Source organism: Microcebus murinus, chromosome 7, assembly GCF_040939455.1.
Source record: "Microcebus murinus isolate Inina chromosome 7, M.murinus_Inina_mat1.0, whole genome shotgun sequence".
NCBI classification, from domain to species: domain Eukaryota; kingdom Metazoa; phylum Chordata; class Mammalia; order Primates; family Cheirogaleidae; genus Microcebus; species Microcebus murinus.
This window is the reverse complement of record NC_134110.1, coordinates 51,750,757-51,764,566: the sequence shown is the minus strand read 5'-3', so window position 1 is coordinate 51,764,566 and position 13,810 is coordinate 51,750,757. Positions and strand designations below refer to the sequence as shown.

Genomic DNA, 13,810 nt, shown 5'->3' with positions numbered 1-13,810 from the left:
CAAAGACCATGTCCCGTGCCCAGTGTAACCGAATCTTCTCAATAACCAAGTTTAATACTTCAAAAGCCTTCTCTCTTCCTTAGATTCCCTGAGATATAAAGTCATAAGCACCTGGAATGAGCTGCCAGATGAACTCTGACACCCCTATTGACCAGGAGATTCAATTTATCTAAAAGTGTTCCAGAGGAAAGATGGGCTGTTCTTAGTTAGAAAGATCCTTTCAAATGGTGCTGATCGTTCACATGGTTATCAAAGTGAAAGAAAATCCCAGACAGATCCATCCTTGCCATGTGCAGCCAGTATCCAGAAGGATTAGACAGTGGCTCCCAAAAATGACTTGGAACTTAATTTTTCTAGAGTTACTGATGTTGGCACTGAACTCAACTGAAAGAAAGTACTCTAATGAGCTTATTATTCTCATAACCATAATGGCTATTTTTGTATTTTCTGTCTGCAAAAAATTATTGGTAAAATGGAATAATTACTGAAGGTCTTAGATTATCTTGTAAATGTATTGATAACACTACTTATGAGTTTGATAAGAACTCAGAAGCTTTTGGGGCCTCCTAGAGAAACTCTTAGTTAAAAATTTAAATGATTAGAATCTGAGATTAAGGTACTCCTTAAGCTTGGTTTTAGTAAGATTTCATAAGAATCTACAAAATAATATTCAACTAGTTAATTATTTAAAAGTGTAAGCAATATAAATATTACAATAGTATGAAAATTAATGTATCATGAAGGAGAATTTTTGTTCATAGCTAATTAAGAATCTGCTTTAACAATTCACCATTGGTATGATATATTTGAAGGTTATTCCTCCAAGGCTAATAATGTACTAAATTTTTTAATTTGTCCTATTGTATTTCTGATAATTGCTTTATTCTATATTTTACTATGGATTTGTCATACATTGACATGATTGCAAACTCCCAGAGAAAAGTAGAAACAGCAATATAAATAATCAGAAAATTGCAGTGTTATTATAAAATAGTAACAAAAAGAAAAAATTGTAAGTGTGCAAACACAAATCTTAAAAAAAAGTATAAAAATTCCCCTGGTACCATAAAGGTAAGAGAACTCCCCATGACTCCACTACTCTTTAGCATTTCCATTAGAAAACTTGAAGTTGTAAATGCTTAATCTTTATCTTTCAGATATGTATAATTGTTTTGAAAGCTCAATAAACTTCTTACCAGTTTTACATTCCAGGAATGTTTTTCTTGGAGACTTGTAACCATCTTTTTGAAATATAAACATCAAGGAAAATAATTACTGTCTCCCAGTTTCACTGAGAGTTAAATCCTAGGCACCTGGCTTGATTATGTGACTTCTTCCTAGTAATAAAGATACGAGTTTGTTTTCTTCTTTGATAAGGACAACTAATATGTGTGTAATGGATTATATCTTCTTGGCAATATAAAAGGGTGAGATATATTCTTTTTTTTTGCAATCTCCTTAACAGATTCTCGATGATACACATTCCAGACTGGTTTAATCCTTCTTCAACAGAAAACTTGTTTCATTCCTTTCTACATTTTGTGGAGAGAATTCACTGGGTTGGGAGTTAATTTTATTTGAGGTAATAGTTTCTGAACATTGGACAGATATCTCATTTAGAACCCTGGTCTCTGCATGTAACCTCAATGGTTAATTCCTGCCAGCATCCTCTCAAACATTGGTTTAGACTCAAACAGTAAGATCTACCTGATTTGGACAACTTTGTACCCAACCCTCATCCATAACAGTATGGTATGACAAAAAGTCAGTAAGAAGAGATTTCTTTCTTCTTGATTTAATAACTATAATATAAGGAGCAAAGGATGTTTCCTGACTAGTCAATTCTCCAAGCCCTTTTATTCTGTGCCCAATAATCTCTAAAAATATCACCTTGTTGCTATATCTAGTACATTACCTTTTCATTAGCTCATGGTGTTTGTTGGTATTTATTGAAGTCAAGAGCAAAGTGTGGAAAGGTATGTTTCGGGATACAAAGCTAGGAGTCTTAGATCATTCTCATAAGACTCTCAAATGATTCTTCAAATTCTTTTAATATTTGAAGATATTTTTAATACACCTTTTTTAACTTATTGTGAATTTAAAGATAATACTTTATTAATACACGTTTATTTACCCAGCTCAGTAACCTCAGTGTTCATAATGCAATCTACTCTTCCTAGTTAGTCCTTCCATGCTAGAAAAAAAGAATTAAAGCACTAAATCAGTGCACTTAAAAATCTTCCTCAAGTACTGAACTAGAATAGAATATGAAACAAAGGACAAGAGTCTATGAAATTTCTATTAGGCTCAATGCCTGATTTTTTTTATAGTCACTCAAAGAATATGGATGCGCCCATTTGAGATGACAACTGCAGTCCTATATTCCAACATAATTTTTTGTATGTAACTTTTGCTTTTCATGGAAATCCATTTAATATTCTTTCTTCTAATACAATGTTATCCAATTATGCACAAGCTCATTTTGGAGTACATGAAATTCACTAAGGATGACAATGATTAGAAAAAATTAGATTAAAAACAACAACAACCCTGAAACATCATAGCAGAGTTCAGAATGTGAATGAACACATTGAAAGAATAATACATAGTTTTAAAATCAAAATATATAAAGTACTGGGGAATGACAGGACTACAAAAATCCTAGCTTATTTAGCTAAGTAGTCAATAATTGTGGCTTTAATTTCTTTATGGATATGGGCTTCAGAAGTTTTAATTTATTGGCTAATCCAAAAGCATAATGTGTTGAGAATGTTTGTCATGGTTCCCATTACTTTTGTAAACAGACTTCTATATAAAGATTTGTTTTTAGGAAATTGAATTTGGAAGCTATGATTTCAGCATACTTTGTTGTATATATTCAGCACACTAACCAGCCCTTGCTTACAATACTTAGTATTTGTGGGAGGAAATCTTATTATCTTATTTAGATACTCTTTCTTTTCTTTCTTTCTCTTCTTCTACAACCAGTTTTGAAATATCTACCATAATACAAATATGCCTAGAAAAGAAAAAAACAACTAAATTTTTAAGTTTATTTAATGCATACAAAAATACACACATATATAAAACAAATCAAAATAAAAGAGAAGTAAACCCTTTGTTTTCAGTGAAATCATCAGTATTTTCACAAGCGACAGGTGTAGCAATAATCACAATGAAGAAATAATGAAGAATCATAAAGAGTAAACTATTCCTTATATTTAATAAAATTACCAATAATCAAAATGTCACAGAAATTATTTTTATATTTTGGCCTAAAGTAATTCTGATATCCAAGAACATATATTTATTATTTCCCAATAGCAGATTGTTTGAATGACTACATGTCAAATCTCATTCACATGATGAAATAATTGCTGCTGTGAGTTTGATTGTTTTTCCTAAATGTGGTATCAGTAAGTGCTGAAATCCCCAGGTAGGCCTACAGAGGTCTATGGTTCAGGGCATGTCCATGCTAATATTTGCAAAGATACCTTTTATGCTGATAGACCTCAGTAGGTATGGTCTTGGTATAATTTTTTCTGTCCCATTAAAATTCCTGTTAACACCTAACAATGTTAACATAAGGCTTTGTGTTAGATATTTTGGGAAATCCACGATGAGTAGAAGATGGTCCCTGCCCTCAAGGTATGAGTGTGTATGTGTGTGAACACATGTGTGTGTATGGTGAAGGGGGAAAGGGAAGGGCACAAGGTAGCGAAAAAGTCAGTAAGAAGAGATTTCTTTCTTCTTGATTTAATAACTATAATATAAGGAGCAAAGGATGTTTCCTGACTAGTCAATTCTCCAAGCCCTTTTATTCTGTGCCCAATAATCTCTAAAAATATCACCTTGTTGCTATATCTAGTACATTACCTTTTCATTAGCTCATGGTGTTTGTTGGTATTTATTGAAGTCAAGAGCAAAGTGTGGAAAGGTATAATTCCCTGGATGTAGGAGAGTTTATTCAAGGTGAATATCATGTTTATTACTCTTATAACAAAAAGACGTTTTGAAAAAATTCTTTCAAAATCATAGATTTTGAAAAAGTAATTGTTGCATACTTAACAAAAAAGAGTAATGCCTTTGACAAAGTAGTATGTCAAAATATAGGGCTAAATTACCTGGGAGCAAGTATAGTGATCTATTTATAAGACTAATGAAAATAGTTGTCTTTCCCATAAAACTAGTAATATTATTCATTAAAATAGTATTAAAATAAATAACATATTTATTTAAAAATTATGTTAACCCAGAAGTAAGCGTGTGCATGTATATTTAAAAATAAAAAGAGGAATAATCAGACAAAAGTGTTGTTAGCCTATACTAACATATACCTACCTAAAAATGAGATTTTGTATTGTACCAATTGTTTCAAGAGAAATCAGAATTTCGAAGTCATAGAATTGAAAGCATGTGTGGATATCCAGATCAACTTTTGTCACATTTTTCAAGATATTTGTTCAATTAAATGTCATCCAACATCAGTGTTTACTTACAAAATTTCCAGGGTTACCTTAAAAATAATAGACAACTTTTGATCTTTTATTTTACATGTTTTCAGCTAATTTTTATACTGTGAATTTTACTGTGAATCTAATAGTAAAACTTACAAGAGAAAAGGCAAAAAGGAAAACAGTATCATATGCATTGTAGAATACATTTCTAATCCTCTCAGTTTGCTACTATATAGATGAGAAGGATGGACTAACAATCATCTCCCCCATGAGAGTTGGAAGTGATCTTGATGTCAATAACTATACTAGCATCACTCTTAGAGCTCTTCAAAAAATTACATATATTTTCCCTATCAGATGAATTTATACATAAGTGTGAAAATAGAACATGGGAGACAACTTGTGAAAAAGTGCAAGTCCTTTTGGCAGCCTTAAAAAGATTGTGATTATTAAAGTCCATTATCTGAATTATCAATAAGTCGAGTTCATATTCTGATATGTATTGACATTTTCCACTATATGACTATGAAGATGCCAAGAGTAAAAAATACTATTTCAACTCTGAAAAAAAAAATTCCCTCTAAGTAACTACATCAGAGTGAAAGTGAACACAGAGATAGAGACAGAGAGAAACAAAACAACAAATCTCTGAATTGTGTTTTAAATTTCCATTATTTTAACAACTTTCATCAGATAAAACTATATGGAGAACTTAGCACTGCGTATTATGTCCAATTACAGTGCTATCTCTATTACTAAATAACTATTATTCATAACTTTGTCATGAGTATTTGGGATCAAAGCTTCAAGGTGAAGACGTGTAGAGCCCTTCAATTATTTTTAAGTTACTGAATTATAAAAACTATATACTTTATGCTTCAGGAAAATAAATTTTTATAAGAATTGTTTTTAAAAATGCTTAATAATTAATTACATTTTTGCAGGAGTATTTTAGCTGTTGAATATGTTATGACTTTATGGACTACTTTGTTATGGAATAGAAGAAGTAATTTATTTTACCTTTTAGAACCTAAATATGGAAAGAAAATGAAAAGCAAAAATAATATATATTTACATTCCTTAATTCAATACTGTGGCCAAAATAGAAAATGTGAGAATGTTCCATAATTGTTAAATGTATCTGAGAGTGATGTATCATATACTTATTACATTAGTTAGAACTTATAAAATTAAAAATAAGCTGAAGTGATCTTCTTATAAAAGACTTTCAAATATTTTGATATAAGTTGATTTGCTGTTAAATGCATTTCCCACTTTTGACTATGTTCTCTCACTTTCAACTATTTAATCTTTTTAAATGAATTTACTTGTAAAATAATTTTGTTGCCAAGAACTAACTCTCTAGCACATAAGTCAATCTGAAGAAAAAACAAAAAGGAGTTCACAGACAAGTAAACAGATTGCTAAATAAAATGTTTAAATAAAGATTACTTTTCTCTGTTAGAAAAGCATTATTGAAAATAAATTTCCTTCAATTGGGTTTTATTTTTCTTAGTCTTGAATATCTGAAAATTTTGTATTTACTTATTTATTTACAATTTTAAAATATCAAGGGGTACAAACATTTTTGTTACATGGATGTCAGGTAATGTTTTGTTGGTGCATTTGGTGTACTCATCACCAGAATAGTGTTCATTGTGTTGTAAAAGTAAGTTTTTAGCCCTCATCCTCTTCCATGGTTCCTCCTTTATGATTTCCAATATCATTTACATCTCTTTGTGCCCTTGTGTGCCCATTATTTAACTCCTGATTATCAGTGAGTACATGTGGTGTTTGTTTTTCCATTCCTGAGATACTTCACTTAGGATACTGGTCTTCAATTCCATCCAAGTTGCTGAAAAAGACATTATTTCATTACTTTTTATGGCTGAGTAGTACTCCATGGGGGGATGTGTGCACGCGCGCGCGTGTATTCTCTCATAAATAGATGGGCACTTAGGTTGTTTCCACATCTTTAAAATTGTTAATTGTGTTGGGATAAATATTCAGGTGCAAGTGCCTTTTTTGGTTAAATGACTTCTTTTCCATAGGGTAGATAACTAGTAGTGGGATTGCTTGATGGAATGGTAAGTCTACTTTCATTTCTTTGAGGAATTTCCATACTGTTTTCCATAGAGTTTGCACTAATTTGCAGTGTCACCATTAGTATGTAAGCATTCCTTCCTCTTTGCATCCACACCAGTACCTATTGTTTTTGATTTTTTAATAATGACCATTATGACAGGGATAAGGTAGTATTTCACTGTAGTTTTAGTTTACATTTCCCTAATGATTAGTGATGTTAAATATGTTTTCATATGTTTGTTGGCCATTTGTCTCATCTTCTTTTGAAAAAAACCTGTTCATATCTTTTGTACACTTTTTAATGGGATGGTTTTTTTCTTGCTGATTTGAGTTCTTTGTAGATTCTGGATATTAGTCCCTTGTTGGATGTAGTTTGATAATACTTTTTCCCATTCTGTAGGTTGTCTATTCACCTTGTTGATTATTTCCTTTGCTGGCAGAAGCTTTTTAATTTAATTAATTTCATTTTATTTATTTTTTATTGCTGTATTTGAATTTGAGGTCTTAATCATATTTTTTTTTTTTTTTGCCTAGGCTGATGTCTAGAAGAGTTTTTCCTATGTTTTCTTCTAGAATTTTTATGATTTCATGCCTTTCACTTAAGTCTTTTTCCATCTTGAATTAAATGTTTTTATAAGGCAAGAGCTAGGAGTCCTGTTGTCATTCTTGTGCATATGGCTATCCAGTTTTCCCAGTACTATTTATTGAATAGGACTTACTCTTCCCAGTGTATGCTGCTGTCTGTTTTGTCAAAGATCAGCTGGTTGTGAAATAATACATAGAGTCAATAAAACCAAAAGTTAGTTCTTTGAAAAAATAAACAAAATCAATAGACCACTAGCCATATTAACCAGAAATAGGAAAAAAGGACTCAAGTAAGTTCAATCAGAATTAGGAACATTTGGCCTTTTTAAATATGTTCTTGAAAATGTACCATGCCATGTAGGTAATGCTGTTTTGAAGGGGAAAGATGGGCCCCTTTTGTGAATCTTTTCCTATATTGGGCCCTGCTCTGATCTTTTGCTAGCCCAACTCTTGCCCAGGGATGTGTCTGTCTGCTTGGGGCCTCTGTCTCTCCCCTACATCCCTGTTGAGATCCTAGACTAGTTTTTATCCCACATTGTGATAAGTACAGAAATTGGGAGTAAAACTGTAAAATTTCTAGAGCAATTTAGAAGAATAATTTGACATCTGTTGAATTATTAAAAAATAATGGGACTATATCTATCTGTGTTTTTCAATCATTTTTTCTAGGAATTTTATTTTTCTTTCACATTACGAAATTATCAATTCAAGAAGGATCAGAAATAAAAACTATTGCACTGCTTGTTTGAAGCACTGTTCTAGAACACACTTGGTAAGTGGGACCCTGGAATTCCCTGCCACCTGGACCCGCATAGGCCTCTTCTCCAGGCCTATAATCCAGGGCTGGAACACACAACCCACTTGTGCAACCCTAAGTTTAATGGGAGGCTGTTTGCAGGGGTGTGGCAGCGTTAATGTACAGGCTGGAGTTTCTACATGTGTTGTGATAAATGGAGTCAGAGTTGAGAAGAGAAGGTGGCCAGCTGCCCACTGGGGCTGAAAGGCTAGACTTTCTAATGCCTCCATGTCCTAGAAAAAAAGTTATACATGTCTTAGAATTCTAGGTTTAAGCTTGTCCTTCTAGGTTGTTATAAAAGTGCATTTGTCAGGGAAGATGGAACTTAAGTATTTGACAGTTTGTAGCTTGATTTATAATTTTTAATATTTAGTTATTTGATATGTGAGTTTCTATTTGCATTCTGGCTCTGGGCCCTGCAAATGCTATGGGTGGGTCTGCAGTTAGAAAAGTTAAAATTATTAAGAAATATGCCTCAGGTTCACTCAAATTTATATCTACTTCTTTGCTGGATGCAAATCCAGTAAATTCTGCTATCACAGAGTCTTAAGAGTTCAAAGGAACTTTTGATCTAATTTCAAGTCTGTAATATCTCTGTTAGCTACTCAGACAGCTTCTATTTGAACATCTTTAAGAGATGGGCACAAGCTAAGTTCAGTCATAGTCATATTTACTCAAGGAAAAGATATTTTCAAAGAAGTATAATTTTTTTCTAGAGAGAAAAGCAAGTTTGAGAAACACATTCCCTAGTTATGGACAGAGGAATGTAGAACAAAATTAGGAATCATATAGGTTTTTTAAAAAAGATATATAACTCCTCTGAGTGAGGGAAATATAACAAGTGATGGAGCAGACAATCTGATAACAGTAATGTGAGAACGTGAAAAATGTGACACAGTTTTCTTCTGTTTTCTTAGCAGCAGAAAATAACTTAGCTTTAGCCTGTAAGATACAGCTTCCATTTGACTATTCACTTGTAATATAAAGATAGTTCCCATCAACATTCTTGTCCTTTTCCTGGTCTTATGTTGTTTACCTAAATTTGGCATCACCTTCTGCAAAAAACCAGTTGCAGGCCTATTTCTTTTAGTTAATTATCTGATGCTTCTAGCCTCATCTACTACTTGATCTCTTTCATTTAATATAGAATTTTAAAAATTCATTTAAAAATATCCCTATATACTATTCTCCAATATAAAATATAGCAGAGGCATCTTTTGTACTTGACAATGATAATTTTTAAAAAGTTGACAAAACCACCAGTAACAATTTTAGTAGATTTTTTCAGGTGATTGAGGTCAAATGAGAATGGGTACAAGACTTTATAAGAAATAAGTATGAAGAAAGTAAAGGATTAGGATTGTAGTATGCTTACACAGAGGTTCATTTAATAAGAGTTCAGTTTTTAGATAATGAATGGTCATATTCAAAATAGATAGGGGTTTTCCTTTCACTACCTAAAAATTGTACAATAAAGACCATTGCCCTATCTCTTTGATTTGGAAGGATTTTGTTTGTTTGTTTTATTTTGTTTTTGAGACTGGGTCTTGCTGTCACCCAGGATTGGCTACAAAGGCACACACATAGCTCACTGTGACCACAAACTCTTGGACTCAAGAGATCATCCCACTCAGGATCATGAGTAGGGGACTACAAGTACACGCTACCACACCTACAGGTGCATACCACCACACTCAGCAAATTTTTATATTTTTTTGTAGAAATGAAGTCTCACTATGTTGCCCAGTCTAGTTTCAAACTCCTGGCCTCAAGTGATCCTCCTGCCTTGACCTCCAAAATGCTGGGATTATAGGCATAAGCCACTGTGCCCTTGTTTTGAATTTTGCAAAAAGCAGAATGTATATAATTACAATAATGGTCTGTATCTGTGTGGGCTATTCTCATAGTCTTATGATTATTTAAATATATATTTTTTTCTTTTTCTCTCCTAGCTCACACACACTCTAAGGGGCTAATTTACATCTATTGAATGAAAGTATAAAAGTTTATGGTTGCAGAATGAAGCTTTAATTTTTAATCTCCATTGGAGATGCAATGGAAACTTTGAATTTCATGGTATAGGGACATCCATTTGATTACTTGGTATTCTTTTGAAAAGTAATATTTAATGGCCACTCTATGTCATTTGTATAATAATTTGCTCTATAAAAATAATATCAACTGGTATATCAGAATTCACAATTGTTTCATAGCCTTCTAACATTATCATAGCTTAAAATATATGGTTCAAACACATTATTATTATTATTTTTTAATATCAAAGATTGTATAAAACACTGTCTAATGCCTATAAATGTACTCTTTATATTTTACAAGTTCTAATGCTTTGGTATTTAAGACAATTTTGACATTTGACTTCTGTGTCTCATTGAATTACTGTAAGGATGTGTCTTTACAATCTTTAAAATTATATGGTACCAATGAGCTCAGTGATCCTTTTTTAAGGCAATGGTGAAAGGAGGGGATAGCATCTATGGTCCAGGATTTTAGATGTACAAGATAATTTCTAATAATTGATCCAATGCTAACATCCTAAGTTTTTGTTTGTGGCAAATATATGAGGAAAGCCTCTTAATAAATATTTTTTGTTCAATTGACTAGCAAGCTTCCCTTTTCCTGTCCATGTTTAGAAGAATCTGAACCTGAAATCCAGTTCTCTCTCTTAAAAAGAATACGAGGAAAATGTACTATCGAGTACACGTTTTACAATTTTATTTCTAAAGTGTATATGATGAGATCTATTCCAAACATGATAAAACAGAGGTCTCAAATGTGTAGGGATCAATCACCAAATATAATACATATTAATAACATCCAAAAAACTTCAACTTCTATGAAGTGTCAGATAAAAAGACACATGTTTATTTTGAAAACAATAAATAAATTTAAGTATAAAGCAATCCAAATTTTGTGTTATGTCAGGTGTCACATGCCTAAATAGCTATAGGTCCAGGAAGGCAAAGCAAAGAATCTTAAAAGCACAAGTGGAAAATGATACAAGCATTAGTGGCCATGGAAAGTCTCTGCCTTCTGTAAAGGAGGCAGAAGATGGTTCCAGCCAACTTTTGCCATGTGAATATCCAGGTCTAGTGTAGTCAGTTTGTCAAAAGAAACCACAAATTCAGGTTTTTTGTATAATTTTTGGTTCTTTAAAACACTGTACTTGACAAACAGTAAGAAAGGAACACGTTTAATGATCAGATCAGCTCTCTCGTTGCCAATTTCCAGTACAATTTTATAGTATAATGAAATCCAAGCTTTCAGCTATAAAACTATAAGGGTATCTAGGAGGAACTATCAATTATTTCTAGAAGATATCAGTTCAGTGTGGTGATATGCTTAACAGGCTCAACATGTTGACAAAAATGCTGATCATTTTTTGTAGAAGTGTTAAAAATGAAGCTACAAAAAATATGAGCGACATAACTGAACGTGTAAACCATGTAAAGCATGGCCCTTTTGTCCATCACACCTTAGGAAGCACAAAAGAAGATGAATTAGGCCAGAGATAGACAACCAAATTTTGTTGATCAATGATATCCATGTTGCAGAGAGAAGAGAAAAGTTGCAGTTGCACGAAGATAAGTAAGAAGAGTAGTGCTTTTTGTTGGATTTTTTTTTTTTTATTTTCCTAGAAAGACAAGAGCTAATCTTGAGGAATATAATATACTATGTGTAACTATGAGGTTAACCCTTATCTTTTACAGGATTCTGTAATAATAGAACGAGGAGGCCTTCTTGTAAAATTAAAAAGGAAATAAAAGGAAAGAAGAGAAGAGAAGGAAAAAAAGGAAAAGAAATGTAGCTTACCATTAGTCAATTTATACATGACATACACACATGATAATGAACGGCATTACCTTTAGGAATTGTTTATGCCAAAATAATTTTTAAAATATTTATATCAGTAGTTTTCAAACTTTGGCATGCATAAGGACCATGTGGTGAGTTTGTTAAAATGTAGATTGCTGAGTCCATACCCAGAGATGCTAATTCAGTAAGTAGGGTTTGGAGCCCAGAAATCTACATTTTTAAAAGTGCATGAACTATTTGCAATGCATCAGTGATACAAAAATACCCTACTTTGAGAAATATAAGGTTAAATAAGCAAGCCCTCACCATACATTAAATCTACTGATACCTTGATCTAGGATTTCACATCCTATGGAACTGTAAGAAATAAATTTCTGTTGTTTATAAACCATCCAGTTTATTTTATTTTGTTATAGTTTCCCAAACAGATGAAGATAGACAAAGTGCTTTAAGCCACATTGAAGAAGGACCAACAAATAGATTATATGGAAGTTGATGATAATAACTAAGTTACCATGCTTTTTCTGTAGTTGGTAGTGGTAGGAATCAATGTCAAAAATAATTTGATAGCAAAATTTAAAAAATTTCTGACAGGGTAAGAAAAAAAATGAAATATTGAGAACTTACACTTGAAGCACAGTCCTGGGATCTCCAACTTCACCCCCATCACCAATAGTCAAGGTATCATAGCCAATCTCCAGGTCGAATTCTTCAAAATTAATCTGGATAACCTAGCAATAAACAGAAACATACTCCTTAAATATGTTGCATTATGTAATAAAAACATGAAGAAAGCAATAGCAGAAAAACATTCAAAATGTCTAAATGCCCTTCAGAGTATCTATCTACCTATCCATATGAATTTCGTAGCATGGCAGCAGATCATGGCAGAATATTCCTAAAGTTCAATCATATCATCACATGGTTTTACCTTGCTGTATTGTAACTTCTGCATTAAGTTTTCAATGAAATGGCATGGCTTTTGTTTATAGAATACTCTTATTTGAAGCATTTGAAGCATGATTAATGCAAATCTACTTTGAGAAAGTTTTATAAAAAGTACATGTAGGTGGAGAGTGATTTTCAACACATTTGCATATACTTTTTATAAAGTTAACATGGAAAACCAGAGCATGCTATTTCCATTAAGTAGTAAAACTTAAAAATGCTACAGCTAAATTTGAATCTAGATCACCAGATTCATCAAGTTTATTTTTAAGTATTCTTTGGTAAGAGAATCCCTCAAACATATTAAAATATGTTGGCAATACTGGGAGCACAATACTTTGAGAGATACATTATACCATGATATATAATTCAGCATTATTTCTGACTAAAATACACTCATCTATTCATACATTGTTTATAAACCTACAAAACAGTTAAATTTAGTTAAATGCAACTCTTAAATTGGGTCTTTAATATAATATTAGAAATAACATAGCTAAGAATCAAAGCAAAAAGAAATTACACAAGAATCAAAGCAGAAAGAAATTACACAAATACTGTCCTGTATACAATCATATTTTTTGCAAAAAATAATTTATAATAAAGTGTGATTCATTATCTGATAAAGAAAATGAATGCCTGGGGTTACCAATATACTAGAGAATAAATCAGGATCTCTCTTTAGGAATATCCATAACTATATATCTCATATATATTTTTATTATTTAAAAATGATTTTATATCCTAGCATTTTTGGCCTACATAACAAAAATAAATTTTCACTATACTTATTTCTCATTTTTTTAGTGTTTCTATATTAGCATTGACTAAAGCAATTATTTTGGCCAAATTTAAATATAGCATATGTAAAAAAATGAATTATATATTTCATATGGTCATGATATTTTTAAAAAAATTTCTTTGTTCTACTTAGAATTAAATATATCTACTTTCAATTAATAATTACCTGCCAATAAAAATGTCTGTTTTTTCCTATTTTCTTTTTCTTTTTTTTATTTATGGTTATGAGAAATATTAAACACATTCTGGTTCACATTTTCAAGTATAACTCAGGTAGATATACTTGCTAGGTAATAAAGCAAAA

At 31.7% G+C, this 13,810-nt stretch overlaps 1 protein-coding gene across 5 annotated transcripts in view; it reads right to left on the bottom strand.

Annotated features, from left to right (window-relative positions):
* Nucleotides 1-13,810, bottom strand: part of CSMD3 (CUB and Sushi multiple domains 3) — a 1,101,621-nt gene that overhangs the window by 513,282 nt on the left and 574,529 nt on the right. For all 5 annotated transcript variants that reach the window (XM_076005068.1, XM_012781857.3, XM_076005066.1 and 2 more), the window contains one exon: nucleotides 12,385-12,488. In XM_076005068.1, coding sequence (XP_075861183.1) covers nucleotides 12,385-12,488 — 104 coding nt within the window. The remainder of the gene's footprint in view (nucleotides 1-12,384; nucleotides 12,489-13,810) is intronic.